The sequence below is a fragment of the Pristis pectinata genome, chromosome 17, assembly GCF_009764475.1.
Source record: "Pristis pectinata isolate sPriPec2 chromosome 17, sPriPec2.1.pri, whole genome shotgun sequence".
Lineage (NCBI taxonomy): Eukaryota > Metazoa > Chordata > Chondrichthyes > Rhinopristiformes > Pristidae > Pristis > Pristis pectinata.
The window spans coordinates 12,951,638-12,978,530 of NC_067421.1; the positions used below are offsets into that span (position 1 = coordinate 12,951,638).

Sequence of the window (26,893 nt, forward strand, 5' to 3'; positions counted from 1 at the left end):
GAGTGGAAACATTTTTTTATTGTTGAACTAAATGGTTACATTTTGTGATTATTTTGCGTCATCAGTGTCTTCCTCAAGAAATCCTGAAGCATCAGCTTCCTACCATCGACTGGAACATGAAACCCAGCAGCAAAATGGAAAATATTTTAATATTCACTTTTGAGGGTAACTTGCAATTTCCCTGCCTCGATAAACGCACTCAGTAAATCTTCTTTCCCATACAAGTGAGGAAAAGCAGATGTTAAAGAGAAATGCTGGGCCAGTTCACAGAGGATGTTACATGATGGTACTAATGCAGGTAAGTGTTCGGTGCTGATGATGTTATTTTTTTTCTCTTTCAGCTTTCAGGAACTTGCTGATAGTTGTTCCAGTTGAACCTTAAAGTTGCGTTTGTGAAACATCCGAGAAATTTCCAGAAAGGTCTTCCCTTTTGTTTCTGGCAGGTGAAATCCAATGAAAATAGCCGCAAGGAAGCTAAATGAAAGAAACGGCACACAACAGAAACTGCCCAGACCCTCCTGAAAGACAGAAAGGCAGAGTCAGTGGACTTTTGATGGTGTACTGTTGCCATTATTTATCTACCTTGCAATGTCTATGTTTTCAAGTAACCTTTCTTGCTTTTCATTCTATCACAATACTTCCATTTGTTGATTCCTCAGCTGTCTCCTTAAAATGTTACATATTTAACCTTGTTCCACATCTCCTTAAAGGTCATTAGCTTGAAACGTTAACAGTTTTCACTCTCCACAGGTGCTGCCTGACCTGCTGGGGACATGGAGCACTCTTTATTTTAAGTTCTTCTTCAAGTACACCTTCAAAGCCATAATGGCAGCTGACAGAGCTTCACTCACAAGTTGGTTAACATCTGCTTGTTGTGCAATGGAAGCTTAGATATCAACCGTAGCATACTCCATTCAGTCTGGGTCTGCAGGTGTTGATCTTTAACTGGCTGCCATTTCCATTTCTGGAAAATCTGGCTCCACGCTCTGCACAAAGCCATATACAAGGTTGGACCTGGATCTTCTGCTCCTTTACACTGCATGCATGCTTTATGGTATTTCATTGTGCAGATCAATCAGGCGTCTTCTGTAGGCTATCCCATCAAAGTCTCAACAATCCTCTACAGCAGAACCTGTGTGTGTGACCCCGCCCTCTGCAGAGCTGCCATCTGGGCTAACCTTTCCCCTGACTTCTGACCAGTTAACGGCCAATGATTTCACTTGTGCTGATTCCCACCTCTAAACAAGTCTCTACAATGTGCAAGGTGCCAGTATCTGAGCTAGTGACTGAGAATGTTAGATTGAGTGACAAATTGCCGTGTGTACTCTCTTGGTGTTGAACTGTCATCTGGCCAGGTGGTGTTTTTGGTGAATTGAAGGAAGAAAGGCACGAGGTGTGGGATTATGGATACAAATGCTTATGTGGGGAAATTAAACTCTCCACGTTAGATGTGTGAAATTAATAGAAAACGTTAAATTGCTTTGTTCTCTGTAATTCCCAACCATTGATGGAAATTTATGATCCATAAGGATATGGTGAACTAATGAAGCTGGTTCCATGGACTTACAGAAGACAAAACTGTTCACGGACTCTAATAGCTTCAGCCCACATGACAAGATGACAACAAAGGACCATAGGACAGGTAGCCAGTCATTAAGCACCTCACAGCCAATCAGAACTGATTAGGTGCCCACAGTCATGGGGAGTTAGGGTAAGGAGCTGGAGATGTGCGCAATGGTACTGTAGTCAGAATTGCATTAAGCCAACTCAGGAAAGTATTTTCTGTCCAGACTGACTAGTTGAGAAACATTTGTGCACGGCTAGAATAATTGAAATGATTTGAATGTAAAATAATGATTTGTAATTATGGTAAAAAAATTGAGAGTGTGGAAGGTATAACATCATACCTCAATGAATCTACTTGCTTAAGGGGTCCTGGTTGCCTGTCTTGTAAATCACAAAATAAAATTTGTCTAAGGATCAGAAAGAAGGAAGAATAGTTTCACACCTTGCATCCACGGACGGGAGGCTGGAGGAGGGGATGGTTAATTTTTAAGCCACTGGGAAGAGATTGTGCGATGAGGCAGTAGTGAGGAGGAGGAATGGATACAGTGGTCTCGGTACCAGCACTCCAGCAGTGCTGAGCACTCTGTCCCCCACAAGGGAGGAAAGCTCATACACCTCTGTGGGCAATGATCATGTGTGACCCTCTGCAAGAGAGAGGGAACCTAGTGAATGTTTTGTGTGTGGCGTGCAGGTCATGGTTGAATTGCTCGCATTACAACACATGGGTGTGAAGCCAGTGGTAGTGGTGTTTGAAGGTGAAGTAGTGCATGTGAACTTTAGATACATCCTGACTGATAGAAACTGTTGGCAGGTGAAAGCATGGTGCACAAGGCAGTGTATCCAAATGGTGGTGTGGTCGACGAGGATGACATTTGACTGTGTATTCACTGACTGACCATGCGTATGTGGTCACTGTACATGCTGTAGCACCTCATCTATATCCTTGGGCTCATCTCCTATCGCACACGTCTGTCTCCTGCCACTCCCACTTCAGCTTGTGCTTGGGCAGTTACATAGAGGGTGTTTCTCCTCCTCACATGGTGAGGAGGAGAAACACCCTCCAGTCAACAAACCTGAGTGCCTATTAAAATCGAAGCAAAGTTTACAACATAGAGGGAGACCATTTAGCCCATCATGCCTGTGCTAGTGAAGAAAGAGCTACCCAGCTTGATCCCACTTCCAGCACTTAATGGGTAGACCTGCAGGCTATTGTTCTTCACGTACCAACCATGCACTTTTTAAATGTAGTGAGGGTTCCTGCCTCTACCATACTTTCAGGTGGTGAGTTCCAGACCCCGACCACCTTCTGGGGGAATTTCATTTTCCTCCTCTTCTCCATAATGTCTGTTGTCAGGAAGGAAAGGGGTCATTTTGAAATCAGGAAAAGCCTATCTTACCCCTAAGCTATAGAATCTCCTACAACTCTTGCTGTCTTGAACTTTCTCACTGTCCAGCTGAGCCACTGTGCTAATGTCTTGGCTCTGGCAGGATTCCCTGGGGAATCCTCTTTCCCCATCACCACATACCGATTAGAGAGCAAGATATCCTCACCAGTGTCTGGAACTGTCTGCCTTCTCTGTTTCTGCTTCTCTGTCAATTGTCCATTTTCTCTCTGCCTGCTCCCTCTTCAGCCTCCTGAAACACACTATCCATGAAATGCTGTGCCTCCCAGATGGACTACAGTAATGTCAGCAGCTGCTCAAACTCCAAGAACCCACCTCAGCCAGTACTATTAATCTTGTGCATTTAGTCTCCCTGATTTTCCTGGTGTTCCCTCAGTTCCTCTCCTTCTCTGCAAAATAAACCTGTTTGATTTCTCTTTTTTTCTGATTAAACCACCTGAAATGTTAACTTTGTTTCTCTCTCCACAGATGCTGCCTGACCTGAGGATTTCTAGCATTTTCTGTTTCAATTGTGATTTCTACAATTCGCAGCTTTTTGATCTACAACTAACCTAAGGTTCCCTGATTTCATTTCAGACAATGATACATTGATGATTTGTTCCAAGAATGGGCATAAGTCCATCCTCTGTGTTTCTTGTTTCATTTGGTCACAGTAGAATGGTGACAGGGTGAATCTTCAATGCTCCAAGGTGTGAGTGAGCATAGATGCAAGATGCATATCTCAGCTGTGACTATGAGTAGTTTCTTGATGAAAAAACAAGAAGATGCTGGAGGAACTCAGCAGGCCAGGCAGCATCCGTGGAGAAAAACAGATGGTCAATGTTTCTGGTCAGGATCCTTCTTCAGGACTGAAGATAGGAAAAGGGGAAGTATATAGGGGGGAGGGGGAACAGAGCAGTGAGAGGTGGACAAAAGAGGGGATGTGGGGTGGGCACGAGGTGATAGGTAGATGCAGGTGAGAGATGGTGATAGGCAGATGCTGGGGAGGGGAGAGCAGATTCACTGGGGGAGGGGAGAGCAGATCCACTGGGGGACGGGTCAAAGGTGTGGAGGCAGGCGGCATGGGGGGAGGGGAGGAGAGGAGAGGAAAAGGAGAGAGGACAAAATGGTGAGGAGAAAAAGAGAGGCTGGAAAAGGGAAGAAAAGAAGTGGCAAGGTGGGCGAATTGGATTATTTAAAGTGGGAGAATTTGGCTGCAAGGTTCCAAGACAGGAAATGAGGTGCTGTTCCTCCAGTTTGCGTTTGGACTTCCCTGGAAGCAGAGGAGGCCGAGGACTGACATCAGTGATGGAGTGGGAGGGGGAGTTCAAGTGACTGGCAACGGGGAGATGCAGATCGCAGTTCCGGACAGAGTTTAGGTGTTCTACGAAACGGTCACCTAGTCTGCGTTTGGTCTCGCCAGTGTAGAAGAGGCCACACTAGCTGCATGACCTGCTGAGTTCCTCCAGCATCTTGTTATTTTTTTTCATCTAGATTCCAGCATCTGCAGTCCTTTGTTTCTCTGGTAGTTTGGTGATGTCCAAACGAAGGAGAGATTGGCCATCATTAAAACACGTGACTTCATTAACACCTCCTAGAGGGTGATTCAAGGACATGGCTTGTAGGTGTACCCGAGGACAGTTGTGGTGAGGGGGAGGCAGAAAAGTCCAAAATGGTGAATAATTATTAAGGATATTACCAAGAAACTTCCAAAAAAAATTTGTGCTTCAACCCAGAGTATTTTGCAACATACATATAGTCTGTGCCACAATATGCAGTTAAACTTTGTTTGCATTCAGGACACTTACAACAAGGAATGGAAAAGTCATCCCAACGATAATGAGGTTTATCCAGAACAGGGAGCCGTTGATCATGTAGGCTGCAGGCCGGGCAGTCTGGTCAAAGATCTCCATCGGTATGATTGCAGTCACTCCAGCTGAAGCATAGAAGAGGAAAATAATTTACAGCTTGATATTGGAATATAATGAAACATTCTTCATGAACAGGCAGCAGGGAAGAGTAGAGTCCTTGCAAACCATGTCCATATAGCTGAATATGTATTGGATGTGGAGCTGTATCAAATGGGGAGGGTATTACAGTTCTGAAGTTACATGGGCTGGACTGGCAGATGCAGCAAAATCCTGGGTATGGGGCCTGTAGGGATTTGGGAATCATCAGAGGGTAAGCAAATCTATTTGGGGATACACAATTGCAAAAGCCATTCACGTACATGTTTAACTTCCAACTGTTCCATGCCCCCACTGATTTAATGAAGCTCACCTTAAGCTCTAAGGACCCATTTCACTTCTCTGAATCCAGCACTTTTCACCTCTCCAGCAAACAGAGCTCATCAATTTCAGTTAGTAACTCGGCTATTTATAATCCCACTTGAACCATTTTTTATTCTTGGCCCATTTTAGGCATTTAATCTTTCTGCCATCCTCACTATCATAGACTTTTTTTGTCATTTCATTCCTTTCTGTACCTATGTTTACCCATGTTTAATACTTGTCTTATCTCTTTTTCCAGTTATGATGAAAGACATCAGCCTGAAATATTAATTCTGTTTCTTTGTCTCTTCCTCTAAACAGATGCTGCCTGATCCAATGACCAGCTCCAGCATTTTTTTAGTTTTTATTTCAGGTAGATTGTAAATGCTGTGTTCTTTTTTGCTTCAATGAGGAATTGTCTTTCTGTGTCATAAAAATGTTTCGTGGTAGCTACCTGGGCCAATTCCAAAACTTAAGATCGACGCAAAGATGCAGGCCATGCTGAAGAATGGAATCCAACTGATCTTGTCCTAGGTCAGCAGAGAGGGTGAATCAATTAGACATATAAGGCACAGTCCGTTATCTTAACTTTGCCTAATTACAATATCTTGTCAGTGTTAGGCTAAATTGGTACCCACCTCTCAGTTGGAAAACTGTGCTTCAGCTGCCATTTCATGTCAAGAAGGCAAACCAGGCCACTACATTGCAGCGCAGTATTGAGGGAATGCTCCATTATCACTTCGAGTCCAAAAATCCAAACATTCATGGATGCAGGTTTTTAACTTGGATGTAAAATTACCAATGTAAATTGGCAATCTGATATAAAAAAAGTCTCATTTTTATTTTCCCTTGAAGCATTTTTCTTATATTTTTCACCTAATTTAATCCAGCACCTCGCATGCAACATCTTCTGCCGAGAACAAATCACAAATTTGGATTTCCTTGTTCCTTGGGCTGTGGATTCAAAAAGTCTATGCCTTGCTCAGCGTTGCATAAATCCATCAATCTTTTGGTTTGGCAATGTCTGTTCACTTTTACACACAGCGATAAGTGTTTCTATTTACGTCTTTATTGTAGCAAGGCACTCCCCAAAAGCATTAAGAAACAAAAGAAATTGACTCCAAATGATTGAAGGAAGTACTAAGGCAGGAGATGAAACGTTTGGTCAAAGGGCATCTCAATGGAAGGCAGAGAGACAAGAAGGTTTAGGGAGCTCGTTCCATATACAGCCCACCCTCTGAAAGAAATGCCAGTTGTGGATCAGTTAAATTTAGAGTTGAGCTAAGGGGCCAAATTAGAGGAGCACAGATTTCTGAGAGGTTTACTGGGCTGTGAAAGATTACAGAGAGAGTAGGGGGGGAATCAAGGTCATGTAAGGATTTGAAAGCAAGGATGAGAATTTTAGAATGTATATAAAGCTTAACTCAATGCCACCGTAGGTCAGCAAACACAAGGGTGATGGGTGAGTGACACGGTGGGAATACAATATTGGCAGTGCAGTTTTTAATGACCTCAAGATTACAGAGAATAGAAGAAAAAGGGTCAAACAGGGATGTGTTGCAATAATTGAGTCTACAGTTCAAAAGACTTGAATGAGAGCCTTATCAGCAACTTGAAGTGAATCAGTGGAATAAAGGTCAAGAGGAGGCCACTCAATCTATCAGACCAATCCTTTTGAGTATTTAATCCCTCCCATTCTAGTTTTTAATTTCACCTCCCCAATAACTATCGTTCTGCCACCTCACAGGGAAATAAGACCCTTTGATCGGGTGGAGCCTTAACCTACCTGCCCAAGAGCACTAACAGGATGCAGGGGTCCCCATAGTTGGGAACGCTTAAAATGAGCCCTTTGTACATGAACACACCAGATAAATGTGTTCCAGTAAGTGGAATCTTAACCAGAAAATAGATTAAGTCCAATCTGACTTGTCCCTTTTACCTGTGAGGAAGAGGCTGTGACTCACCTGAAGAGTCAAGGAGATGGTGAACAATATTCCAAAGGCAGCCATCAGACTATAGCCTCCCATAAGCAGCAGCCTGCGCCCAATCCGGTCAATGAACAGGCTCTAATGGAGGAAAATCAATGTCATCATTGGATTCTGCTGGAAGTGATCATACTTTGAAGACATGTAGTCCAGACCAAGGCACCAATGTGCAAGGAATGCACAAGGGGGAACTGAAAGATGTAAAACTACAGTCATTATAGGAGGTCCCATAACTCAGAGGATGGACAGCAACTTCTTAAAGCTTTTTAGAAGGTGTTTCCCACTTAAGAACTTGTGTGTCCAGTTGCAACACCTAAAGCAGCAGAGGGGAGGAACCAGCAGCTTTTTTAAAAGTTGTTTTTTGTAGGCATAAAAAGGAAGCAGGCTCCAGCACAGCAGCCATTTTAGAGCGGGCATTTTTGAGAGTGGCCGTGTTTGAGCTGTGAGTGCTGTGGTTGAACATATGTGCTGAGGCTGTGGTTCAGGAGGCTTCAGTGAGAGGAGGCTGAGCAGGTAAATGCAGGTAAGGTTTTCCTTAGAATTAATTTCTGTTTTAGAGCAGCTGGGATGTCAGGGCAGTGGTATGCTCCTCCTGCAGGATGTGGGAGATCAGGGAGACTGCCAGTGTCCCTGGTGACTTCACCCGTAGGAATTGCGCCCAGCTGCAGCTCCTGATTGACCGTGTGAAGGAACTGGAGCTGGAGTTGGACATACTTAGGATTTTCCAGGATGCGCAGAGCATCATTGACAAGAGTCTTAGTGAGGTGGTCACACATGAAGTGCAGGCACCAGATAGTTGGGTGACCACCAGGAAAGGTAGAGAGAGCAGGCTGTGCAGGGTTCCCCTGTGGCCATTCCTCTCAGCAACAGTATACCCCTTTCTATACTGCTGGGAGGCATGACCTATCAGGGCACAGCAGCAGCATCCAGATCAGTGGCACTGTGGCCGGCTCTGAGGCTCAGCAGGGAAAGGTAAAGTCAGGCAGAGCAATAGTGATAGGAGACTCGATAGGGGGACAGACAGGATGGTGTTTTGCCTCCCAGGTGCCAGGGTCAAGGATATATCTGAGCAGCTGCAAAATATTATCAAGGGTTGGGGGGGAACAGCCAGAGGCTGCAGTGCACACTGGCACCAACGACATAGGGAGAAAGAGGTCCTGCACAGAGAGTATAAGGAGTTGGGAAAGACACTGAAGAGCAGGACCTCGAAGGTAGTAATCTTTGGAATACTCCCGGTGCCACGTGCTAGTCATAGCAGGAATAAAAATATAGAACAGATGAATGTGTGGCTGAGGAACTGGTGCAGGGGACAGCGTTTCAGTTTCTTGGATCATTGGAGCCTCTTCTGGGGCAGAGCTGGCCTGTACAGGAGGGACGGGTTGCACCTTACCTGGCGGGGAACCAATATCCTGTCCAGGAGGTTCACTACTGCTACTCGACAGAGTTTAAACGAGTTTGGCAGGGGGGTGGGAACCAGAGCATCAGGTCAGCAACTGGAGGAATTGAGAGGAAGGTAGGTGTCGTGACCAGTGAGACTGTAAGGAAGGACGGGCAGGAGCAAGGTAATAGACTCGATGGGACTGACAGGTTGACGTGTGTTTACTTTAATGCTAGGAGTATTAGAGGTAAGGGTGATGAACTTAGATGTTGTGGCCATTACAGAGACTTGGTTGAGAGAGGGACAGGAATGGATGCTTAATGTTCCAGGGTTTTGATGTTATAGAAAAGATAAAGAAGGAGGTAAAGTGGGGGGGAGTTGCGCTGTTAATTAGGGACAGTGTCACAGCTGCACTCAGTGGGGACATAATGGAGGGCTCATCCACTGAGTCTATATGGCTAGAACTCAAAAAATAAGAAAGGTGCAATCACTCTGATGGGATTATACTACAGACCCCCCCCCCCCCCCCCCCCCCCCCACCAATAGCCACCGGGACATTGAGGAACAGATGAACAGATATGCAGGCAGATTAGGGAAAGGTGTAAAAGCAACAGGGTTGTCGTTGTGGATGAGTTCAACTTCCCATATAGACAGGGACCTCCTTAGTGCCAGAGGTTTAGATGGGTCAGAATTTGTTAGGCACATCCAGGAGGGTTTCTTAAATCAGTGTGTAGATAATCCAACGAGAGGAGGGGCCGTACTGGACCTGGTGTTGGGTAATGAGCCTGGCCGGGTGACTGACCTTTCAGTGGGAGAACACTTAGGGATCAGTGACCACAACTCCTTAGGTTTTAAGATAGCTGTAGACAAGGATGAGTATGAAACTTGTGGGAAAGTATTAAATTGGAGCAGAGCAAAGTACAACCAGGGAGAGTTAATTGGGAACAGGTGTTTTTGGGCAAGTCCACATCTGACATGCGGAGGGTGTTTAAAGACCAACTGCACAGAGTACAGGACAGGGATGTTCCAGTAAGAAGGAAGGACAAGGATGGCAAGGTGAGGGAACTTTGGATGTCAAGCGAGGTGGTGAATTTAGTCAAGAAGATAAAGGAAGCATATGTAAGGTTTAGGAAGCTAAAATCAAACGGAGCCGTTGAGGATTATAAAGAAGCCAGAAAAGAACTCAAGAAGGGAATTAGGAAAGGTGGGGGGTGGGTGGGGGCATCATGAAAAGTCTTTGGCAAGGACAATTAAAGAGAATCTATGATTAAAGGAGGTATTCTATACCTGCATCAAGAGCAAGAGGATAACCAGGGAGCAGGTAGGACCACTTAAGGATAAAGGAGGGAACGTGTGCTTGGAGAGGGAGGATGTGGAAGAGGTCCTAAATGAGTACTTTGCATCAGTTTTTACCAAGGAGGACGACGTGGAGGATAAGGAAATCAGTGTGGAGCATGCTAATAGGCTAGGGCATTTCGAGATAAAGGAGGAGGTAATGTTGGGTCTCTTAAAGAGTATTAAGGTGGATAAGTCCCCAGGACCTGATGGGATAATCCCCAGGTTATTGAGAGAGGCAAGAAATGAGATTGCTGGGGCGTTGACCAAGATCTTCTTGTCCTCTCTAGCCACAGGCAAGGTCTCAGAGGGCTGGCGAGAAGCTAATTTTGTTCCATTATTCAAGAAGGGAAATGGATAATCCTGGAAACTATAAACAGTTAAGTCTCATGTCAGTGGTAGGGAAGCTATTGGAGAGGATTTTTTAGGGATAGGATTTATGAGCATTTGGAAAGCCATGGCCTAATTACAAAGTCAGCATGGCTTTGTGCAGGGCAAGTTATGTCTTACTAACTTGAATTAGTTTTTTGAGGAGATTTCAAAGGTGATTGATGAAGGTAGAGTTGTGGATGTTGTCTAGATGGATTGTAGTAAGGAGTTTGACAAGGTCCCTCATGGGAGGTTCATCTAGAAGATGAAGATGCATGGGATCCAGGGTGAATTAGCCATTTGGATACAGAATTGCCTTGCCCATAGAAGACAGAGGGTAGTGGTCTATGGGACTTATCCTGGCTGGAAGTCCGTAACTTGTGGTGTTCCGCAGGGATCTGTACTGGGACCTCTGCTGTTTGTGATATATATGATTGACCTGGACGAAAATGTAGATGGGTGAGTTAGTAAGTTAGCAGATGATACAAAGGTCTGTGCTGTTATGGATTGTGTAGAGGATTGCCAAAGGATAGAGCAGGATATAGATAAGTTGCAGATATGAACATAGAACACTACAGCGCAGTACAGGCCCTTCAGCCCACATGGGCAGAGAAATAGCAGATGGAGTTTAACTCAGCCAAATGTGAAGTGTTGCACTTTGGGAGACCAAATGTAAAGGGATAGTACACTGTTAATGGCAAGACCCTTGCAGTGTTGATGTACAGAGGGATCTTGGGGTCCAAGTCCATAGCTCACTGAAAGTGGCTGCACAGGTTGATGGGGTAGTAATGATATGGCGGCACGGTAGCGTAGCGGTCAGCGCGACGCTATTACAGTGCCAGCGATTGGGGTTCAATTCCCGTCACTGTCTGTAAGGAGTTTGTACATTCTCCCGTGTCTGAGTGGGTTTCCTCCGGGTGCTCCGGTTTCCTCCCACATTCTAAAAGACGTACGGGTAGGTTAATTTGGGGGTTTAAAATGGGCGGCGCAGACTCGTTGGGCCGGAAGGGCCTGTTACCACGCTGTAAATAAAATTTTTTAAAAATTTAAAGAAAGCATATGGCATGCTTGCCTTTGTTAGTCGAGGCACTGTGTAGCAGAGAAGGTTGATATACAGAATGCCATGGATGTTGTCTGTAAGGATTTTAAGAATTTGTTCAATAATGCGCCATGTAAGACCAAAACAGGTTCATGAAGTAGGATGCAGGAAATATTCACCAATGTCAACTTGGTTAAAATCAAATTATGGATAGAAAAGAGTGAGTTGTGGTAAATGGTTGTGATTCAAACCAGAGGATGGTAGACTGATGTGTCCCAAAGGTCAGTGCTCGGACACCTTTTATTTGATTATATTTGAGTTTGATATCGGAATGCAGAGTGAAATTTCAAACAGAGGATGCCAATGGATTGCAACAAAACATGAATGGGCTCATTGAATTGGTCTTTAGATACAGATGGAATTTTATACGGAATAGTTTGAGTGATACATTTTGGCAGGCAGAATAGGGAGAAGTAATATAGTGTGAACAGCACAGTTCTAACTTGGGCATTCATGTGCACAGATCTTTGAAGGTGCAAGGATATATTAGTAGAGTAGTTAGCAAAGCATACGAGATTTTGGGCTTTATATCTGGAGTTTATTAAATACAAGAACGGGTGGAAATTCTTCTGAAGTACAAAAGCATGGTGATGCTGAAAATCTGAAATAAAAGCTGAAGGTGCTGGAAATACTCAGCAGGTCTGAGGAGAGAGAGAAACAGTGTTAATGTTTCAGATTTAAGTGAGAAATCAAACAAGTTTTGTTGTAGAGGAGGGGGAGGTGTTGGAGATAACAAGGGAAACATCTGTAATCAGGTGGAGAGCAGGGGAGACGGAACAAGATAAGTGGTGAGAGAGGATGGTAAAGGCTTGGTAATCACAGAAGATGTGTCTAGAGGTGGGACTTGTAAGGAAAGATGAATGAAAATACCCATTTTGTTTTAGTTGTTCAGAGGAATTTCTCGACCACAATGTTTCATTTAATAGGAACTTTTGACTTCCTTCAAGGCAAGGTGCAGTGCACAGGCTGGGATGAGTCATGCTCTTAATTGCTGCAGTGTTCTCTAAATGCAGATTTTTGATGCAAATAACTTTAATGTGCACCACTCACCAGCTTTTTAAATCTGTAATCCAACACCCAATGTTGATGTTATCCTACATGTATCTAACCTCTGCACTATTCTTCAGGAAACATGGATCAACCTGTGTATTTTGTTTGTGATTCTAAGGGGGAGACTGACTGACATATTTCACTGTTATAGAACACTGACTGAAACTTAACCGAGATGAAAGAAAGACAGCCAACACTGGTGCACTTCAGTCCTTCTGCAAATAATGTCAAAAAAACATGAGAGTTAGAAATTAAAATTAATAGAAAATATCATTACCTAACAGCAGAATTGTGAAAAAATAGATTCACGGTGAAACAACTCAAAGCAGTACGTACACTTGTCAATGAGGTGGTGAATTCACAGAACCCAGTTCCAATAGTGACATACTGGATCTTTTCATCAGGAATTCCCGCAGCACGAAACACATATACAGCGTAGTAATACATCTGTTTGGAAAAAAGGAATTAAACTCTGAATCCGGCAAAGTGGACAGAATAATGCACTGGACATGCAGTAAATACATGTAATACGTATACAATTTACAGTGCAACTATGAAACACTGGAGTCAGTTATTCCATTATTTGACTCTAGAACTTACAGTGCCTGATATCTTCTGCATAGTGCTGGTTGTTTATCTAAATGAGTGGATGCTCTGTACAGTGTCACTGACTGATGCAGGGTGTCTCTAAAGGCAATGCTCATGGACACAGCAGTTGGTTTTTTATTTGCAGAGATGATTTCAGTAATGGAGTAAAGGGTTTGGGGTGAGCAGTATGAAATGGCATAAGAAACAAAATCAGGATCAGTCCATCCAGTCCCCCGTGTCTCTCAGCATTGAGTAAGATCACGGCTGATCTTTTTTCTTTTGCTTGCACAAATCTGAATATCTATCGATCCCTGCCTTGAATGTCCTCAGTGACCAAGCCTCCACTGCCCTGAGTATAGAATTATAAAGATTTAATATGCTCATTTCATAGGAAAAGGAAGGAGGGGAATAAATGAGATGAGGCTTAGAAATACATTGTTTACTGGTTAAATTCCTGTTCAATACTCTAGCAGCCCAGATTAATGATCTGCAGATACTTATACAGAACAGATGTTCCCTCTGGTTGGAGAACCCAGAACCACACGGCACAGTCTGATGAAATGCTGTGGAGAGGAAATTTTTTCATCCAGAAACTGGTGAATCTGTGGAATGCTCCACCACAGGAGCAGCATCAAGAAGTATATCCACCTCCTTGAATATATTTAACACAAGAGGGGTGGGGGTTTGGGGGGAAGGGGGGTTGGCGGGAAGTGGGAACGTTAAGGACGTCAGTGATCAGCCGTGATCATGTTCAATAGTGGTGCTTGAAGGGCTGAATGGCCTACTCCTGCTCCTATTTTCTATGTATCTGTGTTAAAGACCTATCATAGCAGCTGGGAAAGCTGCTGCACAGCCCTCTTTCTTCCCTGTAACCTGCAACTTATTCTCTCTCGCATGTGGCTAGGGGTAATTAACAGTGACCAATTAACCTACCAGCACTTTGTTGGGTTGTGGGATGAAATCAGAGCATAAAGGGGAAGACCCATCCAGTCACAGAGAAGATGCACAAACTCCACACAGACAGCACCCGAGGTTAGGATTGAACCCAGGTTGCCAGAGGTGTAAGGCAGCAGCACCAAATGCAGTGGTTAACTTTTAAGAGCTAAGCTTCCTGTGGATCTCAATCCTACTTACAGCATCATTCCCACATAACTGAAAGGCACTGCCCAGCACGAAGGTGATGATCATCTGCCATCGGACAGTGTGGTCAGGGAACAGCTCCCAAATTCTCTTTGCCCTTTGACCTTCAAGCACAGTTTGCTCTTCCAGTATTTCATCCATTTCTGCAGTGATGTTGTCTTTGCCATGCAATCTTCCCAGCGCTGCGCAAGCGGAAAGGGTGACGTTATTGGTTACCAGTTGGATACCGATTTAACTCCACCTCTCCACCACAGCTTTGATTAGCTCAATCTCATTTGCTGTCTGAAATGTGTTCATTAGTGGACAACCCTCTCAAAACTCCCTCCAGGATGACTGGAAGAATGAGCAATGGGCATCCAGAGCAACCAAGCTACTGGATGCACTAGAGTGTTGAGAGAGTATGACAGACATAACGTTCAGTGTGGAGTATTGTTTGAGGTGTGTGTATTTCTCTAAGCAGGAGCTCACTGATTGCAACCACAACTGCAACCTCTAGGCAGGGCGAGGAATGCATTGCCAATGTCATCAAAGTTAAATGTGGTCATGAACTGTTATGTGCCTGGAGATGGTTCTTTGTTTGTCATCACTGTGCCGTAAGTCACATTATTGAAGAGAGAGAACCACATTTCATTTTCTTGTGCCAGGTACCAACAAGCTGAGAGGACATACAACTTTTCAAGGTTCCCAGGCCTCTCTATGACAAAAGCATGCACTTCACTTCGTGGGCACTCAGTGTCAACTCTTCCATGTAGCAGAAACAAAAGGAATTCCACCCCCACCCCTCCACCTTCTCCTTAATATCCAGCTGGTCTGTCTCCAAAGGCAGGAAATTGTACTGGTTAATCCCCAGTCTCGTGAGAGCAGTTGCTATATGACACCCCACAGTGCCTTCAGCACACAAGGATACAATCTGTGTGGCAAAGTCTATCCGTCCAGTTTATGATTTATGGCTCCACTATGCAGATAGCATACAGATAGTGTGAGCCATATTGCCACAGGCACCTGCCAAGCTGAAACAATGCTTCTGTTGCCTGATCTGCTCTGGAGAAGCCCTGCCATACACAGTGGAACAGCTGGCCAGATTTATAGTGGTCTGTAGAACCTCACTGTGTCCCAGCCATGAGGTACAACAGTAAAGATCTGAATAACTGAAGCTTGAGGAACAATAGGAGAAGGAAGATGAGAGAGAGGCAGAAGGGAGGCTACCAGGTGGCTCCTTCTGCCATGGCAGTCCTTGATGGTGATACTGGTAACTGCAATCCCAATTCCTGACTCAACACTTCCATACCTAACCTGCCCCATCACTGATCGTAATGTAACGCCACCATAAAGGACCAAATTTCCAAACAAAATCATCATGATTTACGTGGCAGGGGCAGGATATGAAGGCTCTCCTCCCATGGAGCCAATGCGGCTTCATTGGACAATGCTTTAGCAGCTCCTGTAATCTGCCTGAGGACAAATTACTGGACTGTTGTGACCTAGTCTGAACTCCTTTGAACATGAATCCACAGCCCTGAAACGGCAGCCTGAGTTTGTACCGTAGCATCTTCCTCTCAAGAAGCCATCAACACACTATTGAATTATTGTTGCCACAAGGTACTGCAGATGCTGGAATCTGGAGCAACAATCTGCTGGAGAAACTCAGCAGGTCGAGCAGCGTCTGTGGGTGGGGAGAAGGAATTGCCAACATTTTGGGTTGAAACCCTGCTTCAGGACTTACTGTTGCAGTATTATATGGATCAAAGTGGATTGTGATTTCTATAATCCTTTCACTTTAACTCCAATACAAAGGGGAAAAGATACACAACTTCCTATGGTTGATTTTTTTTTGCCTTTGATAGATATCCCTTGATGTTGGTCATAAGGATTTGAGGTTGTATTACAGCAGGACAGATGGCAAGGAAGAGCACATTTCAACAGCAGGAAGTTAAGAGTGGGCAAGAGCTGTATTTGGAGAAATTTGGTGAATTTTTCGATTGATTTCTGGAGAGCAAGGAGCATCTTCCTTACGAGTTGCAGGTAGACAATTAAAGTTGTACATTTGTCCTGTTCATGAGATATAGTTATAATGTAAATAAATCTGGAGCAAGTACAATGCCCGAGAGAGAGCAGTTCACCGTTATCAGGTGGCTTAGTGCTGAGAATGAAACAAAATCACAAGCCAACCTCAATTCTTCATGTAACCTTACGGGTTTGGAAGTGAACAAACTCAGAGCTCAGCACAGCTTATTCCAAAGGCTGCGCCAAACCCGTTCTGCAGCCTTCAACAATTGTTACAACCCAGGCAGCAGTCAATCACATACAGCAGCCTTAAAGTAACAGTCACTATTATACTGCCATTGCTAAATAAACTGTAACCCGGGAAAAGAAGGTGGCCTATGTAATTGGGGTTGGTCTACAAGGCCAGGATGAGACAAGATTAATTATCCAAGGATGCTCTTAGTGACTTCAGCTGGAACTATGAATCCACGAAGGTCAGTGGAAACCAAACAGCCTGCTGCCTGGTGAGGTCTCCACATGAAGAATCAATGAGGCTTAGAGACACCTGCTGATCCACCCAGATGCAGATGCAGGGGGAGGGGCAAATGGGATTGAGGATGGGGATGGGAGTATGAATGAAGAATGAGGATACAGGGAAGGGATGGAGTGAAGACAGAGGAAGGAGAAAGGGGTGGGGATGGAGAGGGGATAGAAGTGAGGGCGGAGGGAGGGAGGTGAAGGGAGAGAGGAGGGACGGTGGGAGGGAATGTGAATGGGGATCCCATTAATGGAATAGAGAAACTGGGAATAGTTTTGCATTTACCTGAGTGCATTGACTGCCTCTGAATCCACCGGAGTCTTTCTTTCTTGCTTTCTCCCAGCCAACAAGAAAAGGTATTCTCTCTCCTGGGCACCACTTACCCTTTATGCACGAGTTCTTGTCCTTCCTGTCAATCAGCAGATACCTGGGGCTCTCTGGGCACCATGGAAGCGTGGTGAGCTGGATCAGGGCTGGAAAAGCACAGGACGCCAGCAGTAGAGGCCACAGTTCATCATTGCCCAGAACCTCTCTGCAGTTAATATCACAACATGGTTTCACTTTCATATACCTCGTCCCATGAACATAGTCAATGAGCAGTCACAGCAAAGCGTTAAGAACTGGCAGTGTGTGGATTCTGAAATGTAACAATATTGGAATGTGGTCCCTGCCAGTGATACACAGTGAACTACTTACAAACTTACAGTGATGTGAAAGGTATAAATTATCCAAGCATTATTACTTTATACTTTAACAATTATCATTTAAGTCAATCTACAGACTACCTCTTGCCCTACTATGGACTTTTCTCTGATTGTGTTTTTTTTTGCATTAATGTCTTGTTTTGTACAGTCTTTTCTTCACTGTCTTGTATAATTTATGTATACAGTATGTTCTATGTGTTGTCTGTACCTACGTGCCTGTGATTCTACTGCAACGGGTTTCTCATTGTACCTGTACCTCACCGTACTTGTGCACATGACAATAGACTCAACTTGACAACTTGGCCTTCAGGCCTCCTGGCATCAAGGACAAGAGTGTTGCCAAGCATAAGATACTGTGAGGATATGACGGGATATGCGATAAGTGTAGCATTTTTTCCTTAGTTAACACCACCATATAAATGCTGGCAAATTATTGGTGATGGGGAAGATGATTGCATTCAGAGGAATGTGGGTCCATGTGGGGAGGGGAATGGGTGATGATTATTAAGTGTACACATCCAGGGTTGTGGGGACCAAAAGAATAAATTCACAAATAATTTAAGGGCAGGTCCACAAGTTACACAGGGCCAGTAAATAGGAGGGTGTTGTTGGTGGAGGGGTGGGAGAGCCACAAGTACTGTGTGTGGGGGGGGGGGGTGGTATCAGGGTGTGAGGATATGGGATCAGATGACTGGAGTTCTGGGATTGGAACATGGGTGGGTGCAGGCACAGGGGAATGGGTTGCAGTGGTGGCGACAGAGCCAAAGTAATCCCAGGTTCATGGGGTGCGCTCCTATTGGCTGCTCTGTAGGGATGGGGATTTTGGGATGAGCCCAAGGTGTTGTGGTCCAGGTGTGACAGCTCCAAGGGAATTCAGGTCAATGGTTGAGTCCAAGGTGCTGTCAGGTGTGTACCAGGGGTGAAGCATTATGGGTGTGGAGCAGTGGGGGACAGGGCCAAGTGTGCGTTACCTTGGGAGTGGGCATATGGGATAGAAGAGCCAGTTGATGGTGCCAGCCCTTGCAGTGTCTATGGGGTGGGTCCTGGGAGTTAGGGAGAGGGACTTGAAGAACAGCCCAGAGCCAGGAGAGTTGAGGTGTTTGAGGCAAGGGAAGGGCAGACACAAGGGAGGATAGGCCCAGGAAATGTGGAGCAAAATTGCCTATCCAAACATCCTGGGAATATGGAACAATAGAGGCAGGACTGGGCTTTGTGTGGGGGGAGGGTGGTATTGGGGTCTCAGATGGCAAAGGTGGAGGGCCAGTTATTGGGGTTTAGTGATCAAGATGGCAGCAATGGGAGGGGTGGGCACGATGAGGAGGGCACATCAACTTTAATATCTATTTTACAAGTGTAATCTTCGTGTAGTGTTTTACAGGCTTTACGCACACAAAATGCTGGAGGAACTCAGCAGGTCGAGACCTGAAACGTCGACTGTTTATTTCCCTCCATGGATGCTGCCTGACCCACTGAATTCCTCCAGCACTTTGTGTGTGTTGCTCCAGATTCCAGCATCTGCAGAATTTCGTGTGTCTCAATTACAGGTTTTATTCTGGTCCCACCTCTCGGGCACTTTTCTTTCAAAAATAACCATCATAATTTTGTCTCCTGTGTCTTTATATGATTGTCCAGTCTGAAACATCTACCCGATACCCAAAAATGGAGGTAATGTAAAATCCAAGGGCGTACCTCAGTCCTATGGTCTGCCCCAACACCAATCCTGCTGCAGTAAATGGAGCAAATGACAGGGCCACTATGCCACGTATCTCCTTTGGAGCACTTTCACCCAGGTACATGGGGTTAATGTTGAATCCCACACCTCAAGAGCAAAAGGGAATAAAGTTACACTTTACTCATACTCTCATTGAATGTTTATCACACTGCACTTGTCACATTATACATTCAACTTGTAAATTGTTGTTCATGGCATTTGGTGAGTCACTAATATTGTTGCTTCATTTTCAGTATTGGATCATAGAACATCACACCATAGAAAGAGGCCACACAGTCCATTGTGTCCATATGATCCGTGAGTCCCATGCTCTTTCCCTGAGGCTGGGCAGAATTTTCCTTTTTCAGGTATTTCTCAATGTCTGCCGTGTATTCCTGCCATCTCGTGGAAGAGAAAAGTCTCCAACCCCTCACTCCTTACACTCATAGAGATGCCAGCCACCCTTGCATCCATCAATCAAAGTAAATTGTGTTGGCTTGACCATATACTCGGAAGAAGGTTGGCCACATCCCCAAAGGTATGCTGTAAGGTTAGGCAGTTGAAGCAAAAAGATCTGTGGGACCACCCCAAAGTTCAGTTTTAAGACTGTTTGTAAAGGAAATAGGAAACTCTCTACATTGATTCTGACAAAGGAGAAACCGCTGTTCATGGCAACAGAGAACAGAGACGTTGGTTGTTAATAAAGATGAAAGATTAGCTAAGGCTGATTACTGGAGTAGGGTTGCTAGTCTTTTGTGGATTTCGGGGTTTCTTTCTCTGCTCTTCAAGACTATGCAGATTTATGTAATTACCTGGGAATATTTTAAGGGATGAGATCCTGCTGTATCAATGCCCTCTCGTGGATGAGTGAACATCGAAGAAAATAACCCTATGCACAAAGCAATACATTTTAAACTGCTGAATCATGCATGTTACTTCTATTCTATATTTGCATACATTCAAGAGTGCTGTAACAAGTGGGATATTATTTTGGGCAGGGTGTATTTCAAGCAGGGTGGTGTTCTGACTGGACAAAGCCAGAATGGTAACTTATATTTTATGCCATTTTCCAAGGCCAATTCCTACTCCCTACTTTGAAAGAAAATAGATACCTGAATTTATTCCAGAAAAGAATCTTCCAATTATGATCACCTCAAAGGATTTGGCTGTTCTGCTCAGACCCATCAGCAAAGCACCAATGAGCACAAAAGCATTGCTCAGCAGCAGCGAATTCCTCCTATGCAGAAATAAAATGATAATAGTCAGAAAATATCATGCAATACCTTCATAATATTGTAATCACAAGATCCAATCTGGCCTGGATTTAAACATATGAAGCTCAGAACCGTGTTCCAAACAGATTTATATGAGAATAAGTGTACTGTATAGTATAACCAACAAGGAGACAATAGACCACAGAGTGTACTTGCACCTCTCCTTACATTAAACACACAAAGCCAATTTCATGTAGAGACAGTCTTATTAAGAGCAGGAATTAATTGTTACTGAAACTAGTGTTTGTGCTCGGTGTTAGAAATGAAAGTTTGGTGAATATCTCTGTGTCAAATATTCAAACCTCTCAGAGTCTGCAGAATTAGAAAAGGCTGCTTTTTCATTGGAAGATTTAACTCAATCAGGCAATAGAACAACAGCCAGATTAACCTCTGACTCCAGAAATTAAAATTCAATCAGATTTCAGGTTATTAGAATTCCAAACTTCAGGTGGTTGAAAGAGTGGGGCAGAAAGTTATAAGATAAGATAAGATATATTCATTAGTCACATGTACATCGAAGCACACAGTTAAATGCACCTTTTGCGCAGAGTGTTCTGGGGGCAGCCCGCAAGTGTCGCCACACTTCCAGCGCCAACACAGCATGCCCACAACTTCCTAACCCGTACGTCTTTGGAATATGGGAGGAAACCGGAGCACCCGGAGGAAACCCACACAGATACAGAGAGAACATTCAAACTCCTGACAGACAGCGGCCAGAATTGAAACCGGGTCACTGGCGCTGTAATAGCGTTACGCTAACCGCTACACTTCCGTGCCTGCCCTAGAGGAGGGGATCGAGACAGGATGGATGGATAGAGGGAGTCGATGGGAGAGGGAGGAAGGAATAGCTGGAGGAAGAGCATGGAGAAGGCTGGGGATGTGCATGCAGGAAGGAAGATGAGGGGTTAGAGGGAGAGTATGAAGAGAGAGTAATGGGCGGAGAAATCAAAGGAATTGAGATAAAGAATGGCAGCACAGTGGAAAAGGAGAATTTGGAGGGGGGGAGAGAGTGAAGAAAGTAAGGAGGACAGGGACAGGGTTGAGGGGAGCATGGGGTAAAGATGGAGGAAGGAGGATGAAGGATAGAGTCAGGATGAATGGAGGAGAGAACAGAGTGAGGAGATATCATGGTGGTGGAAAGATGTGGGAGAAAAATTGAATCTTTCTGTGTTTGGGACTTGAAATTACAAATAAGCTCAACAACTCTTAATCCCTGATAACAACAAATGAAAATGGACATATCTGGTTATCAGAATTCAACCACCACATCCTTTCCACGATTCATACCTTCCAAATGTTATGGCCATGGGTCCAGCAATAAGAGCCCCAACCACTCCTCCAACAGAAAAACTGGTGACAGTAATGGTCCAGACCAGTGTGATGACCCAGCTCTCCACCTGTGTGTTGAAGCGCTCATTCAAGGTCTCATTGATGAACCTTTGGACAAGCTGTCATTTTGAGGTAAAAATATAGATTTAATTTTGGTTTTACAGATTTGGAGACAACCAACCTTTTCTAGTTGACCATAACTGTGGACTCACAATTGTTGGTGCATTAATGATTGTCAGGTTAAAGCCATACTGGAAGGTACCACCGATAGAGGCAGCAAAGATGGTCAGGAGGAGAACCCTAATCTTCAGCTAAAGGAACCAAAAGAAAATAAAAAGGATTATTTTCCATAGGGATCATTGATTTTGAAAAGGCTTTAACAAGAGCAGACACTTATACAAGGTTTTCACACCCTTATGAATGACATCACAGCCTACAATGGACAGATGCAACTGAGAAAGTCAATCACTTTTCTGTTTTGTTTGGCAACTTTACTTTCATCTGAATTTTATATTAATTGTTTGGTGCTCTTCATGTGTGATTTACTTCTGCATTATGGTATTCTTTTCAACACTGCTTATTTCAATATTGTATCTTTCAGCTGATTTTTATTCTCAGAAACCAGAGGGTGCAGGAAGTAAATTGCATTGATGGGATGGGTAAGGATATTTCAGTTGTATGAAATCATGGGTGTCACTTGAAATGGAACTTCAAATTGACATCAACAGCATATTTACTCCCCAAGAGCTGGTCAATGAAAGAAGGCTTTAACTGAAACATCAGTCACCAAAATGTCATGCAGAAACTTTAACAAATACAATAAGGCACTTTAAGAGTAACTATGGAATGACCCAGCCTCTTCTCTGTAGCCTTGCAAATTTTTCCACACTGTATATTTATCCAGTTCCCTCTTGTAGGCTGGAATGGAACCTGCCTCCATCACATCTGCAGGAAGTGCAATCCAGATTCCAATGTTTTTCCTCATTTTTCTATTAATTCTGTTCCCTTTAGTTTACACTGTTACCTGCAAAAGCAATTGTTAAAAAAAATCTGCCGTTTCTTGAAATCTACATAGAACCATAGAACACTACAGCACAGAAAAACAGGCCATTTGGCCCTTCTAGTCTGTGCCGAAACATTATCCTGCTAGTCCCATTTACCTGCACCCAGTCCATAACCCTCCAGACCACTCCCATCCATGTATCTATCCAATTTATTCTTAAAACTTAAGAGTGAGCCTGCATTTACTACATCAGATGGCAGCCCGTTCCACACTCCCACCACTCTTTGAGTGAAGAAGTTCCCTCTAATGTTCTCCTAAACCTTTCCCCTTTCACCCTAAAGCTATGTCCTCTCGTACTTATCTCTCCTAATCAAGGTGGAAAGAGCCTATTCGCATTAACTCTGTCTATACCCCTCATAATTTTGTAAACCTCTATCAAATCTCCCCTCATTCTTCTGCGCTCCAAAGAATAAAGTCCTAACCTGTTCAATCTTTCCCTGTAACTCAACTCCTGAAGACCCGGCAACATTCTTGTAAATCTCCTCTGCACTCTTTCAATCTTACTGATATCCTTCCTATAGTTAGGTGACCAGAACTGCACGCAATACTCCAAATTTGGCCTCACCAATGTCTTATACAACCTCACCATAACATCCCAACTCCTGTACTCAATACTTTGATTTATGAATGCCAGGATGCCAAAAGCATTACAGTAAAACTAAAAGTGCTCAAATTATGCCACAGGTCAGGCAGAGTCTGTGGAGAGAGAAACAGTGTTAATGTTAACAGAGTTGATGCTTTTAAGTTGTAAAAGGAAGTTTGCAGAAGGAAAATAACCAGTTCATGTCGGCTCTGAGACTGTTACATTGGGGCATAAGTTCCAATGGTCTGCTGACAGTTACTGCTAGCAGCCTTTTTTTTCCCTCAGGAAATAACCAAGCAAGCTTATGCACCCGTTCAACTTCCAATCTGCCACCCTTTATTTAGCAGGAGCCTCCACTGTGATGCCAAAATTGTCATTCATCTCAACATCTCAATGGAATCACATAGTCTTGTTTCGGAGGACAGCCTTCACTGCCAGTGATTCAATCAGTGCCACGCGTACATAAGTGAGCTCAGCAGGAGAAAGCTGTTTATTCATGTTGGTCGTTTGCCTTCAATGCTGAGCTCTTTCAGTCATTGATCTGCTTTCCCACAAAGAAATGTACCAACTTTCTTCCAGCGTGTCTTCCAATCCGACACCAAACCACTGTATCAAAGCTCACAGCTTAGGTTGCCAAGTTTCCTCTCATCTAGCTACTCTCAACGCAACGATTTGCATTAATATAGTTTTTTCAGCTTAGTTAATACATCCGAGTATTTCCAATGGGATCTGTTCTTTAGATTCCTGGAATTTCTGGGTTTTTTTTCAGAATCAGCAGTCCAAATGTAACTTTGCTCTGTCTTAACTTATTTTCCTGAAATCCTGGATCCTTTTATTCTGGGATCACTGATTCTTGAAGAAGCCCATATTAGAACTGACCAGCAAGTTAGGTGAAATCTTCCTTGATTGGAAATGGGAAAGTAAATCAAAAAGAAACAAACTTCATTTAAATCCACATACATTCGGGGATAACTAAAACCCCAGGCTTCAGGGAGCTATGAATGATGGCTGACTCGGGCTGGGAACATATTGCACCCACTTCCAGCAGAGATTTTGTTGATTCACTTAAATATTTGATGCAACTTCAACTGAAAGAGGGGATATTTCAGATCTTACCAACTTGCTCAGCATTTGTGGTGTCCAAGTCTTCAGTCTGTAAGGTACTTTAGTAGTCGCAGGTTTCTGTGTGTTACTTCCAAACTTACTCAGTAAGAAATATCCACATGAATGATGGCTTTTCACAGACAATTAATCCGTGGTAAATTTATACATGAGAGATGCCAACTCATTGATGGAGTTCATTATTGCAGCTTTGGACTGTATGCCCTCAGAAAGCTAACATCATCAATCACTGACAGACCACGTTTACAAACAAGCCAACAAAAATAAATCTGACGCAGCACCTGACGCATACTTTCAGAATCAGCAGTCCAAATGTAACTTTGTTCTGTCTTAACTTATTTTCCTGAAATCCTGGATCCTTTTATTCTGGGATCACTGATTCTTGAAGAAGCCCATATTAGAATTGACCAGCAAGTTAGTTATGACTGAAGGTATCATATTCATATTCAAAGGTATCATATGAACACCTCATATTCCGCCTTGGGAGTCTCCAACCTGACGGCCTCAACATGGATTCCTCTAACTTCTGATAACCCCACCCCTTCTTTTTCTCTCCCCCCCCCCAACTCCTTTGTCTTCCCCTATTCCCATGGCTCCTTTCTCCTACCTTGATGACCTGCCCATCTCCTCTCCTCCCCTCCTCAATCCTTTAATCCACGGTCCACTGCCCTCTCCTACTGGATTCCTTCTTCTTCAGCCCTTTGCCCCTTCTACCTCTCAGCTTATTACATCATCCCTCCTCTCCCCCACCCACCTACCTTCCCCCTCTCACCCAGACTTGCCGATCACCTGAACTCATCTCTCCCCTGCCTGCATATACTGCTCTCCCTCCCCCCACCTTCTTATTCTGAATCCTACCCTCTTCCTTTCCAGTCCTGATGAAGAGTCTCGGCCCGAAACTTCGACTGTTTATTTCCCTCCATGGATGCTGCCCGACCTGCTGAGTTTCTCCAGCACCTTTTTTGTCTTGCTCCAGATTCCAGCATCTGCAGAATTTCTTGACTGAAGGTCTCCAGGACCTGCTGTTAGTCAGGAGGATCGACCCAGAAAATCTAAATGACCTTTTGCATCATAAAATCAGCCAAGCCGCATCCTAGTGGCTGGCATCAATGCAGCAGCTGTTGGGTACCTGTAACTGTTGGAATGGTGGGTTTCTGTCAATTGTTCTCATCGTCTGAAGAATGGGCAAGTGGCCTGGGAATGAATGATTCAAAGTACTCAAAGTATTCACGGGGTATAAGTTCTAGGTGACCTCTCTGTAAGTTATTCCTCATTCCTTTCATACATGTATTATGCTGTTTTAACATTTATTGACAGAAAACACAACACTTTTCGAATCTCCACTGTCAGTTATTGACAGAAAACCCTACCAACTGTTGCAAGTAACTTCCCATCTCTTCCTATATACTTCTGAGACAGTGAATGTCCAAGGATATTTGAATAGGAGAGTGGAACAAGTGATCAAGCATCCTTATTCAAGCAAGAGTTGAATTACCTGTTCCATAAAGGCAAAAAAGCAGATCAGTATTGGTTTATTATTGTCACATTTACCGAGATCTAGTGAAAAGCTTTTGTTTGCGTGCCAGCCAGTCAGATCATTCCATACATAAGCGGAAGCAGCATTTTTGGAGGTGGCTGCGAGCAAAAGAAATGTTGAACAGAAGACTAGTAGCTCGGAAGGATATTAAAAAAGAACTTACATTTATATACAAATCTTTCATAACTTTGGGGTATTCCAAAGGACTCTACAGCCACTGGTGGACTTGTGAAACATAGTCAAAGAGGAAACAGGGTAACTCATTTCTGCACGTGAGAATGACCAAATAATCTGTTTTTATTGTTGATTGGGAGATGAACATTAATCACCTCAAAAGAGTGCTCTTCTCCTCAAAATAGTGATAAAAGATTATTTCCACCTGAGAGGAAGTCACTTTAGCACCCTTCTGAAAGACAGTGGTGCTCACTCAGCACTGCAGGAGCATCAGCCTAGACTTTTGTGCTGTTAGTGTTGAACCAGAGAACCATAGAACAATAGAGCACAATACAGGCCCTTCAGCCCACCATGTTGTGCCGACCTTCAACCCACACCTAAGACTATCTAACCCCTTCCTGCCACATATCCCTCTATTTTAAATTCCTCCATATGCTTATCTAACAATCTCTTGAACTTGACCAACATATCAGCCTCCACCACCACCCCAGGCAGCACATTCCACGGACCAACCACTCTCTGGTTCCTCTGATATCTCCCTTGAACTTCCAAAACCTTGAACCCACAATCTTCTGTCAGAGGAGAGAGTGTGATGATTGACACCACAGCGAAGCCCTGCAGCTTCTCAATGAATCATTCTGTTCGATGCGACATTAAGGCCCATGGCAGAGAGGTTCAGACCATCTACTTCCAATGTTAATAATAAATCACAA

The 26,893-nt window shown here is 44.0% G+C and overlaps 1 protein-coding gene across 2 annotated transcripts; it reads right to left on the minus strand.

Moving 5' to 3' along the window:
- LOC127579355 (solute carrier family 2, facilitated glucose transporter member 11-like) lies at positions 1 to 25,664 on the minus strand. Of its 2 annotated transcripts, none has more exons than XM_052032091.1 (12): positions 25,599 to 25,664; positions 21,914 to 22,012; positions 21,660 to 21,820; positions 20,211 to 20,335; positions 19,077 to 19,206; positions 17,067 to 17,215; positions 14,157 to 14,344; positions 12,771 to 12,881; positions 7,183 to 7,284; positions 5,673 to 5,748; positions 4,757 to 4,884; positions 1 to 518 (listed from the first exon to the last, which is right to left on the minus strand). In XM_052032091.1, the coding sequence occupies exons 1-12, from the start codon at positions 25,638 to 25,640 to the stop codon at positions 345 to 347; spliced, it is 1,485 nt and encodes a 494-aa protein (XP_051888051.1). In that variant the 5' UTR covers positions 25,641 to 25,664; the 3' UTR covers positions 1 to 344. The 2 variants fall into 2 exon arrangements, with proteins under 2 accessions (XP_051888051.1, XP_051888052.1); XM_052032092.1 differs by lacking the exon at positions 25,599 to 25,664 and adding an exon at positions 24,464 to 24,558.
- Positions 25,665 to 26,893: the final 1,229 nt, after the last annotated feature.

Coding starts and splice junctions, on each gene's coding strand:
- LOC127579355 (XM_052032091.1), bottom strand. CDS start 25,640: ATGAGAACAATTGACAGAAACCCACCATTCCAACAGTTACAG. Junction 22,013..25,598: donor CACCATTCCAACAGTTACAG/GTACCCAACAGC, acceptor TGGTTCCTTTAG/CTGAAGATTAGGGTTCTCCT. Junction 19,207..20,210: donor CTTTTCTGGAATAAATTCAG/GTATCTATTTTC, acceptor TTTGCTCTTGAG/GTGTGGGATTCAACATTAAC.